General features: G+C 45.0%; 6 protein-coding genes across 7 annotated transcripts; 3 read left to right on the top strand and 3 right to left on the bottom strand.

Annotated features, from left to right (window-relative positions):
• Nucleotides 1–2,888: 2,888 nt before the first annotated feature.
• Nucleotides 2,889–4,791, bottom strand: LOC131216252 (uncharacterized). 2 transcript variants are annotated; one of them, XM_058210696.1, is made up of 7 exons: nucleotides 4,668–4,791; nucleotides 4,344–4,604; nucleotides 4,187–4,270; nucleotides 3,879–4,117; nucleotides 3,716–3,808; nucleotides 3,370–3,646; nucleotides 2,889–3,299 (listed from the first exon to the last, which is right to left on the bottom strand). In XM_058210696.1, the coding sequence occupies exons 1-7, from the start codon at nucleotides 4,711–4,713 to the stop codon at nucleotides 2,995–2,997; spliced, it is 1,305 nt and encodes a 434-aa protein (XP_058066679.1). In that variant the 5' UTR covers nucleotides 4,714–4,791; the 3' UTR covers nucleotides 2,889–2,994. The 2 variants fall into 2 exon arrangements, with proteins under 2 accessions (XP_058066679.1, XP_058066677.1); XM_058210694.1 differs by having other exon boundaries at nucleotides 4,187–4,273.
• A 54-nt stretch (nucleotides 4,792–4,845) lies between these two features.
• LOC131215497 (E3 ubiquitin-protein ligase FANCL) lies at nucleotides 4,846–5,926 on the bottom strand. The gene is given in 3 exon segments (XM_058209888.1): nucleotides 4,846–4,878; nucleotides 4,925–5,056; nucleotides 5,128–5,926. Coding segments are annotated over 3 exon segments (636 nt in total). The 5' UTR covers nucleotides 5,599–5,926.
• Nucleotides 5,927–6,399: 473 nt separating this feature from the next.
• LOC131216329 (ubiquitin-like domain-containing CTD phosphatase 1) lies at nucleotides 6,400–7,756 on the top strand. Its single transcript, XM_058210785.1, has 4 exons — nucleotides 6,400–6,573; nucleotides 6,642–6,709; nucleotides 6,769–7,021; nucleotides 7,086–7,756. The coding sequence occupies exons 1-4, from the start codon at nucleotides 6,411–6,413 to the stop codon at nucleotides 7,574–7,576; spliced, it is 975 nt and encodes a 324-aa protein (XP_058066768.1). The 5' UTR covers nucleotides 6,400–6,410; the 3' UTR covers nucleotides 7,577–7,756.
• A 255-nt stretch (nucleotides 7,757–8,011) lies between these two features.
• LOC131215498 (uncharacterized) lies at nucleotides 8,012–12,211 on the top strand. Its single transcript, XM_058209889.1, has 4 exons — nucleotides 8,012–8,192; nucleotides 8,249–8,401; nucleotides 8,485–8,897; nucleotides 8,995–12,211. Exons 1-4 carry the CDS (start codon nucleotides 8,019–8,021, stop codon nucleotides 11,873–11,875), a joined length of 3,621 nt encoding a protein of 1,206 aa, XP_058065872.1. The 5' UTR covers nucleotides 8,012–8,018; the 3' UTR covers nucleotides 11,876–12,211.
• LOC131206206 (ADP-ribosylation factor-like protein 2) lies at nucleotides 12,205–13,447 on the bottom strand. The gene is made up of 2 exons (XM_058198667.1): nucleotides 13,328–13,447; nucleotides 12,205–13,251 (listed from the first exon to the last, which is right to left on the bottom strand). The coding sequence occupies exons 1-2, from the start codon at nucleotides 13,390–13,392 to the stop codon at nucleotides 12,762–12,764; spliced, it is 555 nt and encodes a 184-aa protein (XP_058054650.1). The 5' UTR covers nucleotides 13,393–13,447; the 3' UTR covers nucleotides 12,205–12,761.
• Nucleotides 12,309–12,678, top strand: LOC131215499 (uncharacterized). Its single transcript, XM_058209890.1, has 2 exons — nucleotides 12,309–12,512; nucleotides 12,579–12,678. The coding sequence occupies exons 1-2, from the start codon at nucleotides 12,379–12,381 to the stop codon at nucleotides 12,676–12,678; spliced, it is 234 nt and encodes a 77-aa protein (XP_058065873.1). The 5' UTR covers nucleotides 12,309–12,378.
• Nucleotides 13,448–26,563: the final 13,116 nt, after the last annotated feature.

Here is a 26,563-nt window from a genome sequence, read left to right on the forward strand (position 1 = left end):
AGAAGTATGTGATTCGTCCAAAGAAGGCCTGCCCTAACAACATTTATTCGAAAATTTCAAACAAAATGGCTATATACGACAATATTTGCACAATAAGGTAAATATTTAATACATTAATAAAGGGTTACACAAGCTACGTCATTCTTCTTCTAACATCATTCCTGATTATTTTGTTCGTTAACTGTTGGAGGTTAAAACACAAGGTACAAGCTTGAAAGTTTATAAAGCTGACCTTTTCAAAATAACTGAGAAAGACACAGCCAATCACATTAATAGTTATCTTACGGGTGTATATAAAATATAAAATCCCAAAAGAAATTTTAATGTGAAATGGAGTAATTGCACCGTTACATGTTTAGCCAAGTTCATTGGAAGATTTAAATTTAAATAACCTGCGAGAAGCATGATGTAAGCGGTGCATGCAAAACACTTGCACGTGAAAAGGAATCTTATTTCTCTTCTATTAACAGTTTTTGATTAAACCGAACGTTAGATTCACATGTTGGGTAACTGATTTGCTTATCGATAGATTTGGCAAACAGTTATTACAGTCTCTGAGCAGTCTACGGTGTAGGAACATTCTAATCCTTTCAAGGTCAACTACGACATTTAAATTCCCCACTGTCTGCTGTTCTCGATAAATGTGATCGTGACGGTGCACTGAGAATGGGGAACGAAACCAGTGAGAAAACCTGCACACCTGCACGAGCAAACGCTATGTCTGCAAGAGAAATCAAACGAAAAATTGATTTTCTCCAGCCAAGATAGAAAACACCTAGTCGATCATGCGCTCTGATAGTTCGCGAGTGGACCTTAACCGTTTTCGTGCTGAACCTCTCACGCTACGGTTACAATCGTTGGCAGCCGTCGCGTACGTTTTGTCTTGTTCCTTCACACCTGTAGGATTATAAAATCCTTCAATTTGAATTACTCACTAAAGCATGCAGCGACTCTAATAGCCGTTAAATGGTTGCCGCACACCACCCAGGACCGCCGACGCAGTCATATTCAAATCAAACAGGCCCCAGGCAAAAATTGCGCCATTATTGTCGCACCATATCGCTGCGTTGTCCAAGCGAGCAAACACAAAACATGCCAACGGAGTTCACTGAAGCATCGCAGCATAGGGCTGCGACCAGCTTTGCGTTCGATCGTTTCGAAGGACCAACGAGGCAGAAGAGCCGCCGAAAGAAAGGCGAAAAGCAGAAGAGACGTCGGTGCTAATAAACTTGAATAGTTCACTGCGCGTGGGTTACACAAGCGTGTGCGCGCGGGGGTTATTCGCCTGCCCGGCCGCGCAAGTCTTTCGAACGATCGGTGCTCACGCACTCACCACCTGTTTCGGTGGGTACCACGAACGATCGGCGGTCCGCGAATCCACACGCGGTTGTGCGTCAACCTTCCAGCCAGAGCCAGGGTCCAGGTATGGAGAAACGAGTTCCCGGGTCCGCCCGACAGCCGGCCAGCATCTCATTCACAGCTTCTCAGCCGGGCGCGAACCGTGGCGGTGGCCCGTTTCAAAAGAGGCACAAGAAAAAAACAAGAATCTCAATCCCTTCGCGTCTAGCAGTGTTGGTGTTGACCTCAAAATGGAATGAAATGTAAGAAAGAAGAGAGGCCAGAAAAAGAGCACCGCCCGGAGAAACGCAAAACACACTACATGCTCTCGCGCGCGCTGGCCAGCGCATGCTATGCATGAAAAATTCGAAAGTGGTAAACTGGTTATACGAAGAATTCGATAACGAAAGAGATGATGGGATGCCGTCGTCACACTCGTCGCAGCAGTCGCCGCCACCGTGTTTCTTGGGGCACGGATTTCGATTGGAATGCAAGATCATTGGTGGCGGACTGCTGATGATGTGTTCCGACGGTTTCCGAAGGCGCACAGCAGCATGTCCATCGCGGTGGTGCTCAACGCTTTCTTTTCACACGCAACTCTGCTCCGGGACTTTTTGGCGACTGGAGGGGCCTTCGGAGTGCGTATGGGAAACATTAATTCATGCACATCCTAGTCGAGCTCCCCTTCACTACGGGTCGTTACGACAGTCCATTATCACTAACGATCTGAACACATGGAAACTGTCACGGGCTCACAAACCCATCAATATCTTACATTGAGAAACACGACGCACAGTTCACAGCGACAGAGCGAGGTACGGCAGCTCTCCAGGCGTTTCACGGCGTTACTAGGCCACCCAGAATTCCAGCCAGAACCCGTTACACGGCCCAACCAGAGCCAATCAACCGCCAGAAACTGCTGCTGCGCTCAATGTTGGGTAAAACGGATTCTCTGCACGCGCCACTGGTGGTAGTGGTCACTTCGGGCACGAAGAGATCACGATTACCGTAAGATGGCCGTTAGATCTCACACTCTGGCAGTTCCAGCTAGCACAGCAACCCGCACACGCGAACCGTTCTGCTCTACACCGAATACGCTACTGAGGTACATGGGACAGGCAAGGGCAACAGCGAGCCACAAGATGCGAACGAACTTGAAGTGAGTGAAGAAAAACACTCTCCGAAGAGATACCATCGCCTCGCCGTCATTCATGCGCCATCAACCTGAACCTGATCGACGGCTCACAAGTGCGATCGTATGAACACAAACGCACACAGCGAAACCTCTGGCTGCGATCGCGTTTGTATGTAGTGGTTTCTTAGGTCAGTTCCGCACTGCGCAAGGGATGTTGTTTCGAGGGCGAGGGTGGCTACGGGCCCGGGGCCAAAACATTGTTTTGGAAGTGTGTATTAAGGGCAGAAAAGAGATTATGTAGGCGCGAGTATGCTGGGCGGATTGTTTTTAACCGCACTGGCCCCCTTGCTTCGTGGAATTCAACACTATTACTTATAGTTGCCGGGAAATTCAATGTTTTCTTTGCTGACGGAGGATGAGATAGAATTGAAATACAGAATCCAAGTCACATATTTGTTATGATAAAACTTAGGATCTAAAAGGGAAAAATATCAACCGACGTTACAAACTATAACCGGTTATTATACCATGTGGACGTCCAGCATCTCGTCGCCTTCCAATTCTAGTTCTTCCGGTTTGCTGTCGTTGTTAACCAGTTCACCGTCGAAGTATAGCCTAATTTTCGCCGGTTCGCATTTCAGCTCTTCGGCACACTTGACCACCAGCACAACCATCTTTTGGTCTTTGTTAATCTGCAGACGCAACGGTTCCTTGCGCTTTTCCAGCTGCACCTTTAGTGTAATGAGGTTAGCTCCAGTCGTTGTTGCTGATGTTGCAGGGCCGGCCTTGGACAGTGTTGGAGCCTTTTCCTGAAGAATGCGTCCAGCTAAAACAGGTCCGTTGGATTGCATTTGTAAACTTTTTGTGACGTTTCTGGGTTGTGACGGTTTACTCACAGATAAACTGGTACGTTTTATACCCGATGGTGTCCGGTGTATCGTTGGCATAGATGACGCGATCGTTCAGATTTAGCAGAATGCATTCTTTGTCGGCGTGTTCCCTTACTGCCAGTTGTGTGATGATATCCATAAACTTCTGATGTTTCCGATGATTGAAGGTTTCGATATTTCCGCCCCATTTCACCTTAATTCGCATTTCGTAGTTTTCTGCCTCAAATGACTGATCCAGTTGCGAGCATGGTGCTTCAGTTTCTTCATCCGAATCCAAGGTTATCTGGTGAGTTTCAACACCAAACATGTACAACTACTAAAATTAACCAGCCCGCATGAACCCTTTACTTACAACAGATTCAGTTTGTTCTTGACTAGTTGACCCAGTGAGTCTCAGGGAACGACGGGGCCGAACTGCGGGAGGATCATCTTCATCTAATGTTATCTGGTGCGAGAGAAAAATATTAATAACACCGGACAAGCAGAAAATGTTTTCAAACACTTTCTGCCCTTACCACGGCTATCGGGGGTCCCAGGTTAAGGTTTGGCCGTTTGTGGCGCCCGCCACTCGTTGCAATGTTGGGTTCTTCTGCCTGACGCATGTTTTTGGCTTCAACAAATAATGTATCCAGTTTATCTGCGACCGTTTTCATTTTTTCCCTAAAAACTGCTATCTCAGTGAGAGCCACCGGATGTTTTGTTTTGTAGGACCGATGTATTTTATCGAAGGCCTGTTTAGTTTTATAGTAAAACCCTGAAATCAGTAATATTAGGCATGCTTTCAGCTCTGGTCTGTTCTGGCGAGGAGTCACTCTGCACTTACTATACTTTTTCTTGAGGTTCTTTGCCACCTGCGGATTCGGATTACAGCACGCAAAGTCATATTTACGAACCAATTCTTGCATATCTTCTACAATGAGAAAAACAACCAAATCGGTGGATCATATGATGTAAAACATTGAAACAGTTTACCAACATACCATGTAAACTTATGCCTTCCGTATGCTCTGGCGTAGGAGCTACAGTGTCCGATGTCTGCTGGTGTGTGTTGCATTCCAACCTTTCCTCACAGGCAGTAATTTTTTCCGTTTGAACGGCATCTTTAGAGGCTTTTGCGGTCCTTTTCTTTGAGAGAGACATATTTATTTTCCCACGTTTAGGATTTTCTTTTGTTATGTTCCTTCTAGCATTTTCGCGCTTTAGTTCCTGAAGCTCGGCTGTGTCACAACTATTGTTGTCATCTATAAGAAAAGGGGGAAATGATGGGCTGATTCATGCTACCAAATAAAGCAAGGTTAACTTACTTGCTAAATAGTTATCGAGATTGCCAAAAATATCATGCCTAGCCATTGTAAACAGTAACAAATTACTTAAAACAAGAAAATTTTAATCCTTAAATGCTTGGTTATGCTGCCGGCAAACAAGCACCCGCTCAACTACCAGCGCTTTTTTGACAGTTTGATTGACTGACGTGCTATAACTTTATAGCATAAGGCGTGCTTTGAAAAAGGAGTTCTGAAAACCGGTAAAATTTCGGTAATGAATTGACTATTACCATTACGTTTCCTTTATTTAATCATACAGACATTAATATAAGGTCATCGAAACTGGAGGATATTTTTTGCTTGCAGTACGGACAGTTTCCGATCGAGATAGTGAAAAATTGTTTGGTTTCCTTCTGTGAACAGAACCACTGTAAATAAAAGCATATTATCATTGCGATTACGAGCATGAAACTACATTCAGAAAGATCATTATACGAACCTCTTTTAGGCAGGAAACATGAAAAATAAGTGAACATTTTTCATTGTCACATGAAATGAATGGAATGCGATTTTCCGGATCCCTGTACGCCATACAAATACCACAGGCGTCTCCGTCCTCAGCTGGCCCGGCGTGTTGCATCGGTCGCATGGGGAAAGAAATGATGTCGCAAATTCGGAGCAAGTTCGTATAAATATTCGTTTCTGTGTCCCATTCATCTTGCTTTTCATTGTACTTTTCGCGCAATTCAGACACAAGTCTCGAGGGTCCAATGAACGTGATGTCTATCGACGAGGGCTGCAGTGGGTGCAGCACAATTTTAAGGAACACCTTTTGATCGTACTTGAAAATGCGCCAAGAGGTCTTTGTGTCAATATGAATGGGATAAACGACGTAGCATAGTTCATCAATCGTGCTGAGATTGTTGTAGAACTCATCTAGCCGATCGAGAAAATCGACAAAAATTTGCATCTGCCGTTCTAGCGTTGCCTGGCGTTTGAACGCTTCTGTGGTGACCTGATCGGGCAGAGTGTGCCGGACAATCTTAAATTGACCGTTCGCGGTGTGGCTGAGAGAGATTGAATGGTTTTTCCAATTTTGCAAATTGCTAATTTCTACGATATTGAAGCCACCGTTGAAGGCAACATCACATCGGTACAGTTCTTGAATTGATAGCAAGTGAAATGCAATATCGGTTAAAACGCCCGATGATTTTTGCACCACAGACGAGGCACAATCGCGATTCCCAATGTCTCGTCGATCCAGCGCATTCAATATGCTGCTTACGAAGGTGTCGGCGTCACTAATGGAAGCCTGATCATCAGAACTGAGCGGTATCGGTAAGGAAACATGCCCACAAAAAATGGCTGTTCTGTTGTTTCTGGTGCTAGGAAATTGTGGAAAATGGAACTGAAGATGGTACGCCTGCGAAAGTAGGCCGAATTAACACATCAAGTTTTGTTTCGAACTAGTTGTTCGCTTACCTGTTTGTAAAGGCCAGTGAAGGAACACGGGTTTAGTTGCACTAGAAAGGGAAATTTTCGTAAAAAGGCTTCCATTTCTGAGCAGCAAGTTTGGTCAGCGCGCACCGCTACTCCAAAAGATAGAAAATGTTAAATGTTTTGTTTACGTTTCGCGTCTTCGAAAATAATTTCCCGCACGCGTAGTCCATATCGACATTCGAAACCGGCTGTGCCGCCGTTTTTTGACAGATGAAAAAATAACGAGCCGTCAAAGACTTCTGCAGCGTTTTGGGTTGTTCAATTGAGAAAATCGAAGTCAACATGGATACGAAAGAGGTGTCGATCATCATCAAATGGAGCGGAAAGGAATATCCTATCGAGGATTTGACCGAGCACGACACCGTCGCGGTGCTGAGGCATGAAATTTGCAAAAAAACACAGGTTCGACCGGAGCGTCAAAAGCTGCTAAACTTGAAGCACAAAGGTGAGCACAGGAACCTTTCATCCAAAACTTTGCCATGATGGAGTTGTGTTCGATTTACACCTCAACAGGAAAGCCTGTAACGGATGATATAAGGCTTGGCGTTTTGGAACTGAAGCCGAACTTTAAAGTGATGATGGTAAGTGCGACGAAGGTGTTTCCTCACAGCATGTTTTGATCTGTCCGATCGGATGCTAGGTTGGATCGTTGGAGTGTGACATCATGGAGGCTTCATCGCGGCCAACCGATATAGGAAGCGTTGTAAACGACCTCGATAAAGAAGAGGACGACAACGTGCCGCTGGAGAACAAGGAGATCTACCTAACAAAAATAAACAAGCGTATTAAGGAATACACCATCAAGGAGCTAAACCCACCACGCGAAGGCAAAAGGCTACTGGTGCTGGACATCGATTACACAATATTCGACCATCGCTCTGTAGCCGAAAACGGTTCGTAGATACCGGCTGACCTGTTCGAATTGGGAGAATCACTAATGGCCAACTTTTCTGACAGGAGCTGAATTGATGCGACCGTATCTACACGAATTCCTGGCGGCGGCTTACCAGGACTACGATATCGCTATATGGTCGGCCACATCGATGCGGTGGATAGTGGAAAAGATGAAACTGCTTGGCGTATCCGATGAGTCGCGGGATTACAAGCTGGTTTTTATGTTGGATGATGCGGCCATGATCACTGTTTTGTGCCCCCTGCGGGGCGTAATTGAGGTGAAGCCGTTGGGTGTAATTTGGGGCAAATACACCCAATACTCATCGAAGAACACGATCATGTTCGATGATCTGCGGCGAAACTTTCTGATGAATCCAAAGTCCGGTCTTCGCATCAAACCGTTCTCGGAGGCGCACCTGAATCGTCACAAGGATAAGGAGCTGCTGAAGCTTGCCAAGTATCTGAAGGCAATCGCGGAAAACTGTGACGACTTCGATACACTGGGAGGACACAGGCGATGGGAGGATTATCTGTTGAAGAAACGCTCTAGTTAAATCTCAGCTGTAATGATGTTGCACAAAGTCTATTAAAACAAATAGGTGTAAGATTGAATGCTTCCAAAAAAAGCCATCATTTTCATAGCATCCCAACATTGTGCGGCATTCGTGACACGAACCAAACATTGGTGTGCGTTTCGGATTATTTTCGACAATTCATTTGACAGCGGATTGGTTTTTGTTGGTGTTGGTGAGTGGCGTTGAAAACAAAACGTCAAAAAGGTTGTTGAAATAATAGTTTGTATGGAAAAAAGGCGATTTCGAGTTTTCCACTATTTTCCTTTGAGTAGGAAAACAAAGAAAAGTACTGTTCCACTACTTCTGCTTTGCCCTATGTCCGGTGTCCTGATACGATTTTGCACATGGCCCGCTGAAGCTGCATATTAACAGACATATCACTGGCGACAGCTTCGACCCCTGCACACCAACCAGCCCTAACATGGAGCGGTTTTCGATAAGTATTCTGCATCAACAAATCTACAATATTTGCCGGCTTTGCGGCGTAGATAATCCAGATAAGCGGCCGATACTCGAAGACGACGACGAAGTGATTCTTGTTGACGAGGAAGAGTCCACGATGGCTAAAAAGATCGAGGAATGTGTGGGCATACTGGTAAGATAGCTGTCCAGTAGTTGCCTCATGATCGCTCCTGATGCCTCCTTCTGCAGGTTCACAAAAATGATCAAATGCCACAATACATTTGCTGTTTGTGTATGGATAAAGTAAACGACTTCTACGAGTATCGTTTAATGTGTGCCGCGACGAATCTACAGACTCGCAACATCCTGCACCTTCCACTAGTGGATCCTTCCACAACACTGGTTTGTCTACTGATGATTCCCAATCGCTTGGCTATGTTTATGATCCAATATTTTTGATACATTGTTCTTTTGCCCATTTGCAGATTAAAACCGAAAAACCCATCAAAATTGAAGAACCGCAATCGAAAACTGGGCAGAAACGAACAACTCGACAGTCTGGAGCCAAAAGTGTTGCTGATACGAGCAGAGCTTGTAAAGAAGAGTGCGAAGTGCCCGTTAATGAACGACATGAACAAGCATCGACAGAGAAACGACTTAAGGTTGAGATCGCTTGCGATTTCTGCAAGAAGGTTTACGAAACGAGCGAGCAGCTAGACCGGCACCTTATCGTGAAGCATGCGCCATCGATACACAAGTTCGGCTGCACTGCTTGTACGGAGACCTTTGTTACGGCCAAGGATTTGAAAAATCACCATCTTTGGCACAAGCTGTCGCGCACGCAGTATCGTTGTTTCCGATGTTCGAAGAAATTCGCTCGACACGTAACCCTGACAAAGTGAGTAATGCGATCTGTATTCCTTTTAGCATTTTGAGACAATTGCTGATTTATGTAATTTGTCTGTTGTCTTCTTTTGATCGTTTCTCCATCGCAGGCACATTGAAAGTAATGGGTGCGGTCGTCCGTGCGGGAAAGTGGACGATTTATTAGTTCCTGATATGCGTTGCCAACTCTGCAATAAGGTGTTCAAGACTCGTAATCTGTTTCATTGGCACTCGTGCTTTCTACGTGCTCGGGCCTCGTGCCCAAAGTGTGGCAAATTCTTCGTGAAGAAAAGCGCGCTCGTGCGACACTATGTAGTGTATTGTAAGGGCAAGTTGTTGATCGCAGAACCCATTCCTGTGCTCGACAGTGTCAAAAAGGAAGATGCGTTACCGAATGGGCTGAGGGAACCCAACGCAGGGGAAGGAAAGCGGCCAAGAGGCCGTCCACCGCTGAGGGATAATGTTCCGAAGAGAGAAGAGAACCAACATTGTGAGGAAGAAGATATAGAGTTGCCCTTTCCTCCACCGCTCGAGCTCACGCTAACCGTCAAAACGGAAAGTAGTGTAGAACCAGTGAATCCCGGCGACTCCCCAGCAGCTCAACGGACTGCTTCACTCACGAAGACGGAAACAGAGAATGCAGAGCAAACATCCGTGAATACAGCGATTGCATCGATTGCGACTATAAAAAAGCGGAGGCAGGTCAGCTACCGGACCCGAGCCGAAAATGGTCAGGTGGAGGCAAATGTCTCACAGGAGCCGATGGTAGTATTCTCCATGTCGAATATAAAACAGGAACAGCTAACAGCAACTGTCGAAGAATCGGAACGTTTGCGTTCAGATGATTCTCTAGGTGACAGAGAAAAGGAGTCTGAGAGGGGAAATGATAGCGTTCCAGCGGCGAATGTATCTGAGTTAAGTCAGGATGAAACCAATGACAGCATTGATGGTCACGGCGATGGATTTGGTGATTTTTGCGACGAAGATGACCATAGTGATGCTAATGAAAATCAGCAGCGGCAAGAACAAGGCAATGATGAAGCTATTCCCGCTCCAGAGTCGTCTACGGAGGGCACATATCGTGTTCTATTTCCACGCAACTATCACGAAGATAGTACCCAGTTTGAACAACGGCAGTCGCTGGTGCAAGAGCTATTGCAAATCAAGCAAGAGCCTACGACATTCGACGATAGGGAAGATGTGCCTCGCGTAAGCCAACCAATGACGAGCGTTTGTATTAAGCAGGAACCTCTTGATGGCACACACGATAGCGATCGGCGACCTTCGAACCAAACAAAACCGATCGTACAACAACCTCTTCGGATGAAAATCAAGAAAGAGAAAGGTTTGTTTAATGCGACAGTCTTGGACGAAACCGTGTCGATAGGCGATGCAACTCCAACTTTACCGCGAAATCACATCTCACTCTCCAAAACAGGAGCAGTAGAGCACAAAAAAAAGAAGGCGAAACGAAGTCAACATGGTAAGGTGAAGAGTAGGGAAGTTGCTAGCAAAAAACACAGAGAGGAACCGGTTCGCATAAAACAAGAGATACTCGATCCGGAGGAGGATCATGCAATGGAAAGGGAGCAGTGCCAAGAGTTACACCGTAATCCAATCGCTGCTGTGGGTATTGTTAACGTTAAGCAAGAACCAGTCGACACTGAATGGAGTAGCCGACCGATTAAGAGTGAATTTCCGACTTACGATCCGTATCATGCTGCCGAGTGTCCTGCGGAACAGATAGCACCGTTTGACGGAATACGTATAAAGATGGAGCAACTGGTGAGCGATGTACGCGAGGCGGAGTTTAGTGAAGAACCATTCAGTCGCTTTTCTGATGTGGAGTTTGCAAGTGAAATTGAGTCAGGAAGTTCTCGTTTGACAATTGGCGCAAGTAATACGCAAGGCCGTAAAGCAACTAAGATTAAAACGAGTAAGATGATCAATCCGTTCGCGTTGATGAGACAAAAGGTGACAATGCAACAGGTTGCGGGCGATTGTGACGACGCGTCCCCAAATGCAAATAACGCAGGACATAAGGACGGTTCAGTAGCGAGTAGCATTGGTACTGAAGCGGTGGAAACAGTTTTACCCATAATTTCTCAGGTGACTTCAATAGAACGGGTGGATTTTACGGTGGAACACTTAACAACTGACGAACTTGAAAATGTGGAAAGAAATGAGTCTTCGCTGGAAGAAGAAAATGTTCGTGACAAAACTGGTCAGGATGTCGTGTGTGCAAGAGACGACGATGAAGTGCGGCAAAATGATGTTTCACCACTAAATAGGGACGACCAAAAAAAAGGCGCCGGATCTTCGTCGTTACCCATAATTTCTCATGTGACCTCAATGAATCCAGCAGAGCATGTTACGATAACAGCACCGACCATCGAAGCATGCAAGGAGATGGAAGAAAGTAGCACCCAATTGGGGAATTTAATTCCTAAAAGCCATTCTGACACCCATCACCAGATCGACAGGACTAAAGCCGACGAGGAGTCGACTAATGACAAAGAAAGAGATTCAAATGAAAACAATCCCAGTGCTAACGAAAATCACAATACAAGTAGCATTGCGCTCGATCGACAGGCAACGATTGAAGACAGTCTCATTCGTGCAGCAGTTGTCTCAGATAACAAAATTCAAGAGCGAGTTGATAGCGAGGTAATGGGAAAGGAATCAGCAGAGAAAGTACAACTTCCAGCAGCAACGCCAGAGTGTCAAGAGAAAGAACATAAAGTAACAGATGGCCTGCCATCCTCTACGGCATGCGATGCAAGTTTACCTAACATAGCTGAACAAGCTAAAGAGGGTCAGTCTACATTCAAATCTCTAACGGATACCGAAGGCGAGTTATGTTTAGCACGAGAAACATTGAAAGACGTGGAGAGCGCAGTAGCCGTTTCTCTGAGTAAAAAGGAAAAATTGCTATGTTCGAAGGAACAATCGCCTCCTGAACATCCGCCGACGGTGTCCAATAACATATAAGGTCATGTAAAATTTTCAATGTGCATCATCTTGCACCGATTGTAGAATTAAAAATCAAGAAGTAGGCTTTTTTGCAATAGATTTGTGGAAAAGCCTGTAGTAAAATAGCCCACGGTTGTTGTATAGACATTGACGTTTGCTTTTGTAGAAACACTAAAAAGGTGTTTTAATTTCGAAGAGCATACATCTTGATACGAGAAGCTCAGTACAGCAAGCATGCGAAGAAGCACTTTGTGACTTTATGCTGTGTAAATAATGGTGCAATACTTTAAGTTTCGTTTTTCGTAGTATGTGGCAAAAGTTGCATTCGCAATTTGTCTCGATATAAAACATAAATAAAACTAAACTAACGAAAAATATCAACACAGTTACTTTATGCAGAATTTCCAATTAGCATAAGTGTGAAGAACGTAGCAGCATTGGTGTAACGAAGGCAAACACTATTGGTTTCCACGGGCAACGAGTTTGTTGACAGAAACGTAGCGTACGTTGGAGTGTAAAGAATGATCAGCCGAGAGGATATTATCGCCCTAGAGGTGCGTTGCTTAGAGCAAATCCGAGAGGATGTCCTATACTCGCTGCGGAACGACGCCAAACTGCGGGCGGTTTTGACGTCGAAGAATTATGACGAATTCAAGTATGTTCCTATCTGCTTCCATCGTTAATACGAACCGAACGTGTAATCAATTACTTGTGTTTGCAGAAATATTGTCGATTCGGCGCACTTGACACCACTGACGGCGGGTGATAAAAGTAATGCGAAAACCAAGCACCGTCTTTGGAACAGCTCGTCACGATTGTAACGATATTAACTTATTTAATAAATCGCACAGAAGAGCAGTGTAAACACTGTGTCAACCGATGTAACGATGTGAAAGCCTGAAAGTTAGTCTAATGTGAAGATTCTTTTGGAAATATCCTCCACTAGCCAATCGATGGCTTCCACCAGTTTGCCCCCGGTGACGGCGCTGACGCTTTGAATAGACCAATGGTGGGTTTCTATTTTATCCAGCTGCAGAATGTCTTTGATTTCGTTAGCCGTCAGTGCACCCGGTAGGTCCTGTTTGTTTGCAAGCACCAGCAGTGTGGCCCCCGCCAATCGTTCCTCCTGCAGCAACACCATGAGCTCCATCCGGCACGACTCCATGCGCATTCGGTCTGTACTATCAACGACCCAAATAAGTCCATCCGTACACTCGAAGTAGTTGCGCCAGTAAGAACGGAGCGACTTTTGACCTCCGACATCCCACATATTCAGCACGTAATCGTTGTAATGCAGAGTTTTGATGTTGAATCCAAGCGTGGGCGATATCTGGTCGATCGGTTCCCCATTGAACCGCTTCAGGATGGTTGTTTTGCCCGCATTATCCAGTCCACTGAGAAGGGGGGAAAAAGTTATGCTTTACCTTTTGTTTTGCAGTTTGTTTTACAAAATTTTCGCTTCACACTTACAGCAAAAGTATTCGCATTTCTTTTTCTTTTTGTTTCATTTTCTTGAGAATGGTTAAAAATCCCATGTTGGATGCGGAAGAACGAAAAACAGTCACCGATTCAGATGCGTGTGTTTTGTTTACGTTTACCGGGAATGACAGAATGACAGCGGCCACAGAGACCGGGAACGCTGTGCTAATTTCAAATTTATTAAAACGCCGTTTAGTAGATTCAGCTTCGGATGGTTCAGTAAATCAGTAAATGACGATGTAATTTTAAAATAAAGCTATATTCGATCTTCATATAAGGTGATGCTAGCAATGGTAAGCTTATCCGTTAAACTGCACAGGCCTCAGTGTGTTATGTTGTAGCATAAAGACTGTTCGTTCTTCGCACGCAAACACAAAAAAGTGTAATTATTTTTTTGCTTGATGGCCGTTGTCGGAAAACTCTGATGGAAAATCGATTACTCGAAGCTTTCATAGGAGTGAAAGCGCGATTCCAGATGCGGTAACCCAGGCGTAATTAGCTTCCTTTGAACGGATAGCATTCAATTAATTTTCGGTTTTCATTGATGCATTGTAAAATAAATATGTAGTAAAATATTAATTAACCGCCATCCATTCATTATTTTCGGTGGTTTCACAATTGGCGATAAAAGAGCGTCTGTTGATAGGTCAAATTGGTCAAATGATTGATTCTGCAAGTTTCGCGGTATTCATGCAGGAGTTGAACGATATTTTTTAATGCATGTTCATGGTGTGAACAGAATTATTAAAAGGATTTCCATACCATGAGGTAGCATAACTCAATTCCCAGCGTAACGGGCAACGCATCGACCCGAGCACGGAAGGAGTTGAATGTACATGCTGCAATCAGTGGTACAATTCGTTTACTTGAAAGCGTTATTTGCATATCATTACAAATATTTTCCCGTGAACACTCAATCGTACCATGTGTACGGATCAGAAGATGTAACTGTTTGTGGAAGCGCTTTTGTTGGCTGTATCTTACATACTCCAGCCAGGGAGCATTTTTTAGCCAGTTAATATGTGCTCATCGAGTAACAACATTGTCGAAAGGATTGGAGGACTACGGTTTTTTGATACATTATTAATTGGGCAAATATTTCTACGTTGAGTAAATTTGAATTCTCCGTCACTGGATGTAGCGATATCGTTGGGCTATTGGGTGTCTATTGGGTGCTGTTCGTGCATATGAAGAAAAATGATAGTTGAAAGGTTAGCAAGTTTAAGCCGACTTTTTTAATTTTATGGGGATTTGTCGGTTAGTGAAACGAGTTCGCTTTGGTACGAAAAGTCATTGGTTGAAAGGGTACTAGTTTTCACAGTAAAACATCGTGTTCTTATGAAAGCCAAACTGTTTCCTTATGTTTTATATTCAGTTTAGGTGTTTCTACAATTTCCTGGGCCATTCACAGCATAAACTATCGTAATCCTATAGGCCACAGTTCCGAATAGTTCACACTTTAACCTGCAGTAAATATGTGTCTGAAGCAACTGCAGTTCTCCGAAGGACACCGAAAGGAAATTTGCAAACATCTATTAATAGTATTGAAGTTTTATCTTTTTTTTATCTTTCTATGTTTTTCTCTTATGAGATCAGAAGATGCAGATGGAGACCGATGGGAATATGATGACAGTGGTTCGCAAAAGTTGACAGTAGCATAATGTCCTGTTCCGATATCTCAGATACTTTCCAAACTTATGAAACTACTTGCCGTTGCGTTAAGATTGTGCATTGGAAGCAAGGAAGGAAAAGTAAGACTAGAAACATAAAATAAATGAAGTGATTGAGAGCCGATTGATACGCAAATAATGAATGTCCTTCAGATACCCGCTGGAAATGGAAGATGGCGAGGCTCTTCTTTCAGGCCGCTTGCTTCAGTGAGAAAACGGACGTAGGCATTCATAGTTTTCATTAAATTTTGTTGGACTTTTTGCGCCCGGCTCTGCTTAACGCGTCGGTGCTGTTTTTTCACTTCACTTGAACGTTTCTGTACGCGACCATCCGTTGCTGCACTGGTTGTCCTGCTGGAGAGTCTTGATTTTTTCGTCTTAATTCCGGGCCGTTCGCAAAAACGGGATCCTGTCCACGACCTTCTTCTATTTTCGCTTTCCTTTGCGCGATGGTGTTTCATTATTTTATTATGTTACGTTTCGTATCGGGTATGGTAGTTATAGTAGTTAGAGAGTTGGCTCATGTCATTAACGGTATTTAGGATACTCGTGTCATTAGCAGTCTCGAGGAGAGAGTTATGTCATTAACAGTATTCTACGTAGCTAAAGTATATTGTTCGAGACAACCTGATCTACTAAGACATCGATTAATGTGTCAAAGTGTATCAAGTTGCCGTGCCCAAAAACGTCTCAACTCGAATAGAAAACACCCTATAAAATGTGCATAATGTTTGTGGTTTGAAACTGTAAATTATTTGAATTAATTGAACATTGGCACCACACCTTCAGCTGATTGTAGTGTACATAAGCATTCGAAATGAAAACTGCATACAACAATGTAGAGCTGGAAGAATATGAGGAAGGCGAGGTTTTTATTGAAAAAGAAATGTAGAAAACAAACCGCATCAGCTCAGAATGCCTGAATTTAACGATTTTGCCTTTCTTTCTGGTGAAATTGTCGTCTTGTTCTGCAAAAGGCAAAGTAAGAATAGTGAACAGCAAAGCAATAAAACAATATTACCACGGCTATTGAATCTTTGCCGGTGGCTAGATGGACAGACAGCGGCACTTCCGGCCGAAGAAAATATTGGAAATATTATTTTCCGTTTTCAGCATCTGAGCAACGCTCAACCGAATGACCATGTTTATCAGGCGTGTTCCAGGTTTTATGGGAAAACGAAATGTACGTCGCGCAAACATGCCCGAAATGGTTTTCGATTTTATTACCTCGAGGCGCTGAAGGGTGCTGTTTTGCATGTTCGCCACCGCAAACGCATAAAAGAACGAGACTGTGAAATGCCCAGGTTGATCGAATCCCGATTGATTGTTTTAATATTGCACTGCAATTGAGTAATTTACTGGGCACATTGTTTTGAATTCAACTACAGAGCGAATTGAAGCAGTAACGATATAATGGTAAAAGATGTTTCGGTAAAATTCTTTTAGTCTTTGCTCAAACAAAGCAAACACTGTCAGTGCTTCGCGAAATGAGGTTAAAGAAAAACTTACTGCAACCCCGAGAACAAGCAACCAGAAATAGAATCGTAGAACCAGCCCACGGGTCAGGGAGCAGTAAAGCGACCAGCTCAAACCGATAATTCAATCCAATTCATCCAGCAATCAAGCATACAGCACCCGCATCGTTAACGTTGGACGCGACTAACAACATAGAAAAATGCATACGTGACCTGCATATCCGCACGGCCTACGCAGTCCGTGCGAGCATGAAAACATCGCTGCAGCTCCGGCCAAGGATCAGACGTGAATGACAGATATTAAACCAACGATTATTGACATTTGCTAAAAAGGTTACTCCATCGAAAAGGTCCTACTTCCGAATCGATCCGTAAACGAGCATTGGAAACTAAATTCGAGCAACTCTTAAAGGTATCTCGTCGCTTCAACATAACTTCAATGAGCAGAGCTGACAGGACATCTAATGCTACAACGGCAAGTAATAGTTATTAAATACACATTCGTAAACCACATCCATTAACGGAACGAACGCCTCACTACTTCCTGGGGCACTCGTTTTTCAAACGATTTACTTCATCAGATGGATGGTCATAATGGAACCGAATCGGGTCCTGGGCTTTTTTCCGGTTGCCGACCCCTCCCCCCGCAAAGTGGTCTACCAATCAGTCTACCACGGTTACAGCAATTTCAATTCGCTAAAAAGCCACCTAATTTATGGTCCCAAAGGACACCAAATGAACTGAAAGGTTGCGAGCTGACAAGTAACAGCTAATCACTGCGTCGCAATGAATGTTAATTATGTGACGCTGTGCTGACACAACGTCTCGGAGGTGCGGAGCAAAGTAGACCTTTTCCGGTAGAGGTTAAATCGACTAATTAAATGGATACGCCAATTGCGCCAAAGTTTGTTGATTGCCAACTGTAGCAAGTTGTGCAGGAGCGTACGCTTGCGGGATGTTCGTTGCGGACGCCGAAAGGCGCTTACTAAGCTGTCTAAATGAAATTAAGCGTATGTACGAAATAACAGAACTTTGCTGGTAAACAAAAAGCACGGCTTTTAGACGTCGGTCACATACACTCATCGACACTAATTTAATACACTCTATTTACATATATAATTTGATGCAAGGCTAATAGTAAATGCCAACCACGCTAATCCTGGCTTCCTGGTGTTGTTTGTTTGGTTGTGCAGCCACTGTGAAGGTCTACAGTTTTACAGTGCTAGTGGCAGAATTTTTTTTGAATTACTCGCAGTACGCAGTTCCTCTCTATATTCACTGATTGATCCTTGTCCTGTATTTTTAGGCAAAATGCTGAGCAATTTATTTAAAAATGATAACAAACACTTACGGCTTTGCGTTCGAGGCACGTGGCATTGAAAGCTTCCCATGCTGAAGCCGGACCATTGACCTTTGCGTTGCTGCGAAGAAAAGTTCAGTTCTCGGATGGACTTTCCAGTTTATTTCGTCATTCATCATGTCTGTATTTTCACCAACTTCCCAGGCGGTGATTCTTATGTCTCACTTTACGCCCGGATGAAATATTGTGGGCATCAGTATTCCTCACGCTCTCGTCCTGGCTCGCCTCGAGTGGTGGACGGGAAACAAAGTTCATCGTGTTTTAAATCGTTTCTGTCCCTCAATTCCGGCTGCATTATTTACACTGCCGAGCAAATGTGTCGTTGCATTAGTGCACTAAAGCTTCGTTTGTAGTAGATGCAGCAGCACCAGCCACCTGGAGCGATCCGTTTTATGGGTCCGCGGGGGATTTCTTTCTCGAGTGACGTGTACCTTTCTTTTACATCAGCTACAAATTGTGGATAGTTCGAACAAACTGCGTTTCACACGGATGTTCTTTTTAACAGTCAAACTTGGTTTGACAAACAAACCGCAAAAAGGATTGTTCACTGGAGCATTTCGAAACCATAACTCTTTCGTCCGGCACTGTGCTTACGCCCAGTTTATGTGCCGCTCGCAATCAGTGCCATTTGACTGCATTGTCGTGTCGAAGTGAGCAAATTATTTCAAGTTTTTCCCCAGCGGCGCTTTGGCAAACGGGCGAGCTTTCGGAGGTTGGAAAAGATTCATTTTCCTTTGTAAATCGAACATTTGGGACCGCTCGTTGTTTATGTACTCTGGCTGCAAGCAAATTGAATGAAGCAACAATGTGCGATTGCTGCGAGGGGCCGGTGGAACCGTTTGTTTCCTGCCTCGGATTTGATATCTTGTTTTATCACTCGCCCAAAGGCACGCAAAACCTTTACCCAACTTTTTTGCGCACATCGTTTTATGCCCACTTTTGTCGGTGGAATCGTTGGGCGGAAAAAATGGTCCAACCCCATGCAAAGGACGCGCTATTGAAAGGATGAGCTGTTGAATTAGAGATGACAGCAATATGCTTTGGCTGGAAGATAGGATTAGAAAATTAATTATGAAGCAGTTTAATCGGTTCACTCGGTTTCTCTCTAAGCCGTTCTACGATATTTTGCCGTTACACGCCACCTACAATAAATCGATCACGAAACATCGGGGAAAAACCAAACCAGCCAGTTCCGATCCCACTTAACATACTTTTGGCGAGTCTTTTGATATTTTTCTCTTTGTTCTCCTCGGACTGGTACGAAGCAATGAACCGGAAAATAGAGCAAAGTTAAACTCGAAAGCTATTAAGACCTACTTGAGAGCTTGAGATGGTTCCAAGTACGGCGGACGTAGCGATGCTCGGGATATCCTTCCTTTCAAGGAGCCTATTCATTCCTCAAAGAGTGACGGGAAAAGGTGTTTTAGATCTTCTTACAACAACATTACATGTTGTTCTACAGAGACTTTTATTTTCAAACTCTTGGTCCACCCGTGGTGGCCCCGTTTGGTGGCAGCAGAATGGACAGCCGACACATCAGAGGGATTGCCTCTGGTGCCGTCGTACTGCCGGTTCCGGCAGTGTACGAAATTGCTTTCCATGATGTGAAGTTGCAACAGTTTGATAAAAGGTAAGTAAAGTGCCATCTACGGTGGGTAAAAAAAGTGGTATTAAAATTGAACAATTTGAGCTTTATTGTAGGTCGGAACTCGTTGGTCACTTATTTATGGGTCTGTCGGGGCAATAACTAATTAATGTACTGTGGCTTAATTTGTGCAATTTTATTTCACAGTATTTAAAAGAATAATGCAGTGACTTTGGGTTGTAGTACCGACGATGCCACACCGGAAACAATCGCCAACGGCACATGGTTCCCTTTTTGTCACTCCAGTAAACGGATATCGTTTCGCACACGGTGCATTTGTCGAGCTTTGGAGTGGTAGTTTGGATCAAAATCACCGAAACCCGGCGACGCCGGGACAACGAGCGCACAGTAAGTGGGCCACAACGCTGCAAGCAGATGGAACATTCTAATATTATCTTTCTTCTGTTTGCGGTAGACACATTAGTTATGTTTATCTTATAATGCAAAGTGTGGAACATTGTGAGGAGCGGACACAGACACGGTCGCGTGTGCGCGAAAAGGAAATTCTTCCGGCGAGGATAATTGCGGCTGCAGAAGGAAGTTGGCGAGCGCTACAAATCTCTTTTAGCGCCGTTGTAACTACGGGTGGCAATGTTTGGATGCACCGGCGGCCGTGTTTGCAGGTGCAGTGCTGCTGGCCACGAGTTTGGCTAGACATTATGGCACTGTTTGTAATTTCCTAGCCCGGCGCATCCGCCATCCGATTCGGTTTCGGCTTTCGCGTATGTGTGTCCTTTTTTGCGCTTTTCCGGGTGCTCCAGGGGCAAAAGCGTGAGAAAATAATATTTTCACGAAAACTGTACAGCTGCAATATCCATTGACCTACATCGTTCCCCGGCGGAATGGAGTCACCAGATGTGGTACCGGTACAGTAAATTTACTTTTATGGATTTGATTGAATGGCTCTGGGCGCCGGGCGTCGGAATAGTAAAATCTGGAAAAAGAACGGCCCCGTTCGGTGGAGAGATAAATTAATGGGCTGCTGGTTCAGTGGTTCCCACACGTGCAACGGTCAGAACAATTTGAAATTCCAAACAATTGAAAACAAACGTGCGTTTCGGGTGAAATATAAACCTTTCGCTTTCGCCGTTATTGGGTTACCGGGGATTTTTCCGGTGATGGTTGATGGAAAATGGATACTGGTCCATTCGCGGTGGTAACAATTAAGTTTAAGGAATGGTTCGGTAACATTCATCGAGCGCCGGAACGAGCCAAGTTCCGGCCGCATTAGGCGTGACATATTCGAATGGGCACGTGCGTCCTGCCACTCGCCCGTCCAGGTGTTTGTCGGAAATAAGCCGGATTTACATATTTTTATTTGTTCCGTGCCTGGACTCAATTTCGGCGCGTTCGGGCAGCGAGCCATTCGTTTAGATCCTTTCACGGGATCGTGAACATGCAAACAATGGCCGCCTTTCCGTGCCATGCTTTCGGACTCGGGGTTGTGGTAGGGTTGGGAGCGCACGGAGCGTGGCGCATAGAGGCGAGGCAAACGACACACCACCGAATTGCTTCCAACGTATTAAATGGTCGAGGAGTTCCCGTTAGTCGCGAATTAATTGGATTACATTGTTGGTACAACATAAAAAGCACACGCTAGTTTATCGTGACCGTTGCACCGGCCCAATGAGCAGCCGGCGGAATGTGTGATGTTAATCTTCTTATTTCTTCTTCCCCCCATTTTTTTAACAGGCGATTTTTTATCAACCTCGTCACGTCGCGATATGTGTGCCTCGGCGCGCGATCCGATAACATTTTATTTCTCGTCGTCACAGAGACGACGCTACGGGCCAATAGATCGAACGATGGTGGGCGATGCCGGAAAATAATAATTATTGCACTAATGTTATCGTACACGGTTTGTTGACAAGTCGTGAAACACACACCCACATTAAGCCACTCTCGGTCACATCATTGACTTCCGCGGCATGGCACGGCTCGCGACCGTTCCGCTCGGGATTACTTATGCGGCATGGCAATGGTTCGTTCTTTTATCGCTGCATCGCATCTTCGGGATCGTTTCCGATGGGATCAATCGGAATTAATCTTACTGCGAGGCGGCCGTGATCGCTCTGCAACCACAGCCACCGACAGTTGGAAATACATTTTGCGTACCCTTCCCGGGTATCGCTTGCGTAGTGATTTATGCTGGGCGCAGGCTCTTTGGTCCTCCCGGAGCGATAACTCACGGTGGGGAGCCCGGGCCGGCTTGGCCGTATTTGTCAAATGATCCACGGTGGTGTAACCACGACAGAGAGACACGCCGTAACGAGCTCGTTTCGAATTTGTCTTCCCCGAGGTAGGCGCACCGGTTCTGGGCTTACCGCGGGTTTTGTTCCACTTTGCAGCGTAATACAGGCGCGGCGGTACGATAAATTACCAGCGCCAGTGCGTGGGGACGCGACGCCGATGTGTGTTCCAGGCGTGTTGAAAAGCCACCGGCTCGCCGCTCGATCCGTGGCCCCGGCGACCCGGCAGGGACCTGGCAGGGAGCTGGCCCATTTGCATACGCAATTTAAAATGACTCTCACCCAGGGTGGCCGGGGTGAGCGTGTGTCATGGTGGCATAAGATTAGAAGTTTGGCACCTCGCTCGGTTGCTTTTAAAGGGATTTCCAACAATCAAAGGTTAATCTCGTTACGCCGAACCTCGCTGGCCCGGTGTATAAATGCAAATCAAATACCAGAGTACACTAATCTTTCGTTTCGAACGGATTTTTTGTTTCCCCTTTTTCGGCAAACCGCGGGGGAAATTTGTCTTTGCTGAAGACCTACGAAAACAAAGATGGTGGCGTCGAAAGAGGACCCCACAAAAAAGGCGCGCTGGGCTGGAATAATGCGCAAAATTAACACGCCCGTAATCTATTGGTTTGTTTTTTGAGATCGTAAATAAGATTGAAATTAATTTGTGTGAAAATAAGAAACGGCAAAAGTGAAACCGATCCAGGATCAAGGGTGTGATCGTGATTGTCCAAACTGTTTGTTGGCCAACATAATGCTCGACAGGCTGCCATAATGTGTGCCACTCAGCTGGGCGGGGAACCGTTTCGGAAACATTTAATATCACTTTGTTCTTGAAAATTCAAATAATAGCGACAACCTGTCTAGCCGTTGATTAGCGCGGATTCGCTTTCGCTGTTCGTGTCACCCGAACTTCGGCCATCCGAAAAGGTGGCAGGTGAGGGCTTTGGTTTTGTTTTGTTATTTTGCTTTCAAGACCAGGCGTCTTAGGCGCCTCTTTTCGCGCCCTTGGGATTGAGAGTCGCATAATTTATTTATGGTCGGTTTGTTGCTCTGGTTGAGAGCAATGTAATGGTTTCATGACGTATGCAAACAGCGCAAGTTGGTGTGTGAAACATAGGCCCTGAATTGAGAACTTATAGTTTGCTTAAAACATGGTCCACTTAGAATCGGGAACACTTTGATTAGCTGTATGACGTTGGTTGGTTTGACTTAGGAAACATGTAAAGGTGTCAAAATGAAGGTATTTTATTGTACTTAAAGAAAAAAAAAATCATAAATTTATTTTGTTGGTCGTCGGATGAAATCGCGAACTTTCTGTGGAATGTGCGCCATCATTTTCTCCACAATCTTCTGGTCCACTTCAGCGGCTAATTTTTCCAATTTCTCGCCATCTCTGCAGCATTCCGCATCACCTTTTCAGTCTTCTTCAACTTCCTATTGATTGTTGACCAATAATTTTCGATTGTGCGGAGTCTAGGGCAACTTGGTGGGTTGATATCTTTTGTGATGAAATCCACCTTATTGTAAAAGTATCACAGAACTACATCCCTGCTATAGTGGCAGCTTTCCAAATCAGGCCAAAACTTTTACCTTTTACCGGACCTTTATGTGACTTAATAAATGATAAAACTCGCTTTTTGTGACACTCTTCCTTGTATGGAGTTGAGTTCATCGTCGTGTTTGTGATGAAAATCTTGATTTGATTTTGTACCTCGTCATAACCTTCTCGTCATAAGAAGCGCGGGTTTTAATGACTAGATTTTGTTTGGATTTTGGATGCTTGCATGCAAGGAAAAAATAGTAGCCTCTTCGTAGACAGATCCTGTAGACACTACTTCTGCTGGTACCATATTTTTTGCAATATTCGGAACCGAAAGTCCAGGATTTGCTTTGATTGATCTCAAAACCATTCAATTCAGCTGCCGGTGCTATGTTCCACTACGACTTCTACTCTGAATCGGTGTACGATAATGGGTTCCCGGAAACGGTAAAGCAGGTATACAGTTGATTTCACGAAATTTTATGTTTTAGAGATTTTTTATAGCAGACCACGTGGGGTTCTCGACGTGAGTGTGCAGATTTTTTTTTCTTCTTTCTAGTCCCATTAAGCATAACTTTCTATAAACTCCGCGTACCAAGATGAAACTTGCAGCACTGAAAGTCGAATGGTTGTTTAAGGTATAACTATCAAAACATTTGAAATCCGACCACCAGAGGCGCTGCTAGAAAACGTATAACTTTTCCCGATTCTAAGTTGCCCAAGCTTTACATAAAAATGGCCCATCACAAGAATCGGGCAACCATCTGCTGAAGCAAACTAACATGTACGGCGGTGTGCTGCACGCAAAAGAGCCAAGCAAAGTAGTTTGACTGGGCATCGTGGTTTATAGTGAGAGGAAAATGAATGAGAACAAGTCGCATTCGTCGACCCAACATCAGATAACATTCGGCACTCGCATCGCATTCGTTTGCCCCTAAAAACCCGTAAAAGTCATGAGCATCCGATGCTGGAGCCAACTTTGTGCTATCTGTGACAGCGCATCTGTTTGTGTGTAGGTCAATGACTGCTTTTGGTTAGCTTTATGGGTCACTAGACTCTGGTCAGCTTTATGATTTTATTAGTGTGTAGACAAACTGGCTTAAAACATCATTTCAGTTTTGTCATAGCCATAACCTGCCACAGCCACAGAGCAGAGGCAGGAGCCTTCCGTTGGCTTCGTTGGTCGGTTGGTATTTGGTGCCTCAATCAATATTCATGAAAGGAGCAAACAAATTGGTGATCAGGCGAATGAACCATCCGAGATAGCCCGAGCTTTGGTGGACGGATCGGTCAGCTGGTGGCGTAGTGAGTTTTCTCTGCCACTGTGGCCCGGGCGTCTTTTAAAACCCCGTCCAAAAGCCAGCGGCCAAATACTTCTTATGCGCCGGCCGCTGCTACCGGACACGTTCGTTGCTCGTCCTGGGTTTAAAGAAAAGGCGCCCGGCGTCGTCCACCTTTGGTCGTGTTTTTTTTCCTTTTTGGATCACATCGTATTTCGCTGGAATAAAATTACGAACACTCCAGCCCCGGGGAACCGGGTATGCGCCGCGGACGCCACGGGGAGTTTGTAGGAAAATTAATTAAGAATTCACATTAAATTGTTCACGGTTGAGTGTACCCTTCGACTGGAAAAACATTCCGTAAGCCACACGCGCCCCCTCGAACCCGCGCTGAAAAGTAACGGAGAGAACCGTGTCTTTGTTGCGGATTTTTTCCCATAAGTACGCGTTTCGGAGAAAATAAAAATTAGGAAAATTAGATCCCTTTTTAAAGGGGCGGCTCACGCCGTAAATCAAGCGATCCGAACCACGTACCCCAAGCGCAAGGGGCTCAGAACTTCATGGAAGGGCGAAGTTCTGTACCGCCGCCGCTGCGTTTCCTTTAAAGATGGGTTTTAATGAATCCACGTCCGAAAAGATGAGGATAATAATTAAGGTTCTTTTAAGTAGTTCCCTTAAGCGCTGCGAGTCAGGTGATCTGAATCTTTCGTCCCCGGCGAGGGCCCTTGCGATCCTCGCCCCGAGTGTCTGAAGGCGCAAATTGGAAGGAACCTCAAAGTATTGGGAAGTACCGAGAACAGTTTGGGAAAACGGAGGTATTTGCCGCTGGCCAAGCAGCAGTCCTCCTCCGTGGTCGTTTCCTACCTACCGATTTATGTTCGGTGCCTAAGCCGCACGCAAAGCTCACATGTATCATCCATGTTTTGTGTTGCGCTCTGTATTGTTTATATTATATTCAGCCCGGCAAGAAACGGGTAATTGATCACGCATGTGACTGTTGCATAATAAATAGGCTACGGAATGTATCGCTTTCAAATTTTCCAGCCCATGGCTTCGTAAAATTCACGGGAAACAATCGGCAGAACTAAGAACGTTTTCTCTTACGGCGCTCTAGAGGTGGACTAAATTTTCATTCCGCCGAAATTGAGGAACAATAAAACACCACTAAACAGGGAAGTTGGGTGCGGCCGCCGTGTAGCTGCGACCTTCGCGAAGGTAACAAGCGCAAAACAGGCGGACCCATCGAAGGACGGCGTTCATGGGCCGGGCCACGATGGATGCGCCATTTGATAGCGCATAACAATGAGGGAGCATTTATAAAATGTTACTCCCTTAGCCGCCGGTCGTGATCTGAACTCACAATTTGCCGTGGCAAATTGCTGGTGGAAAACCGTCCGAGAAATATGTCTTCCGTTGGGAGTGAGCGCCCGCTGGTAGTGTACCTTTTTTATTTGTCCAACCTTGTGTACCTTTCGACGAAAATTCTTCGTCGTTCGCGGCAAGCGCTTTCCAAAAGCGTGTTGTGTCGTCCTGCAGTCCATCGGAATGCTCGGAATCGTATCGTTCTCCTGCCACCCGCGGGTCCGTAGTGCCACCACCACACACGTCCGCCGAGCCACCACCAACAACAACAAGAAATGTGTGATTAATATGTTCTCAAGTGATTCGCGTGTACGTGGTGTTGTGAAAAATTTCACTCTGACGGTACCGTCACGGTTTCCGTTGGTTCGATATCCGGCCGCGGAACCACCGGCACGTAGCGTGGTTCACGAGCGTTCTGAACGCGGTTGACGAATAATTCAATTCGATTAGGTGGCGCACGAAGCGCAACGTTTCTGGGCGCCTGGGATTGGGTTAACTTTAATTATTATTAGTTCTTTGTTTTTGGAGCGGGCATAAATGTGCTTGATTCTTTCGAGTTCTTTCGAACCGGTTATGTCGGGGATTCCACATTCCTTGCAGACACAACCGGGCGTTGATTTTTTGCGGTACGGTATAATAAAATCTATCGATA

Source organism: Anopheles bellator, chromosome 1, assembly GCF_943735745.2.
Source record: "Anopheles bellator chromosome 1, idAnoBellAS_SP24_06.2, whole genome shotgun sequence".
NCBI classification, from domain to species: Eukaryota; Metazoa; Arthropoda; class Insecta; order Diptera; family Culicidae; genus Anopheles; species Anopheles bellator.

What these genes read in the sequence shown, in the direction of transcription:
- LOC131215499 (XM_058209890.1), top strand. Translation starts at nt 12,379, where the DNA reads ATGATCAGCCGAGAGGATATTATCGCCCTAGAGGTGCGTTGCTTAGAG. An exon ending in AAGAATTATGACGAATTCAA is followed by an intron (nt 12,513 to 12,578) that starts GTATGTTCCTAT and finishes TTGTGTTTGCAG; the next exon opens with AAATATTGTCGATTCGGCGC.
- LOC131216252 (XM_058210694.1), bottom strand. Translation starts at nt 4,713, where the DNA reads ATGGCTAGGCATGATATTTTTGGCAATCTCGATAACTATTTAGCAA. An exon ending in GGAAGGCATAAGTTTACATG is followed by an intron (nt 4,274 to 4,343) that starts GTATGTTGGTAA and finishes TTCTCATTGTAG; the next exon opens with AAGATATGCAAGAATTGGTT. An exon ending in TGGGACCCCCGATAGCCGTG is followed by an intron (nt 3,809 to 3,878) that starts GTAAGGGCAGAA and finishes CTCTCGCACCAG; the next exon opens with ATAACATTAGATGAAGATGA.
- LOC131215498 (XM_058209889.1), top strand. Translation starts at nt 8,019, where the DNA reads ATGGAGCGGTTTTCGATAAGTATTCTGCATCAACAAATCTACAATATT. An exon ending in AGGAATGTGTGGGCATACTG is followed by an intron (nt 8,193 to 8,248) that starts GTAAGATAGCTG and finishes CTCCTTCTGCAG; the next exon opens with GTTCACAAAAATGATCAAAT. An exon ending in TGGATCCTTCCACAACACTG is followed by an intron (nt 8,402 to 8,484) that starts GTTTGTCTACTG and finishes GCCCATTTGCAG; the next exon opens with ATTAAAACCGAAAAACCCAT.
- LOC131206206 (XM_058198667.1), bottom strand. Translation starts at nt 13,392, where the DNA reads ATGGGATTTTTAACCATTCTCAAGAAAATGAAACAAAAAGAAAAAGAA. An exon ending in GAAATGCGAATACTTTTGCT is followed by an intron (nt 13,252 to 13,327) that starts GTAAGTGTGAAG and finishes CCCCCTTCTCAG; the next exon opens with TGGACTGGATAATGCGGGCA.
- LOC131216329 (XM_058210785.1), top strand. Translation starts at nt 6,411, where the DNA reads ATGGATACGAAAGAGGTGTCGATCATCATCAAATGGAGCGGAAAGGAA. An exon ending in CGAACTTTAAAGTGATGATG is followed by an intron (nt 6,710 to 6,768) that starts GTAAGTGCGACG and finishes ATCGGATGCTAG; the next exon opens with GTTGGATCGTTGGAGTGTGA. An exon ending in TCGCTCTGTAGCCGAAAACG is followed by an intron (nt 7,022 to 7,085) that starts GTTCGTAGATAC and finishes CTTTTCTGACAG; the next exon opens with GAGCTGAATTGATGCGACCG.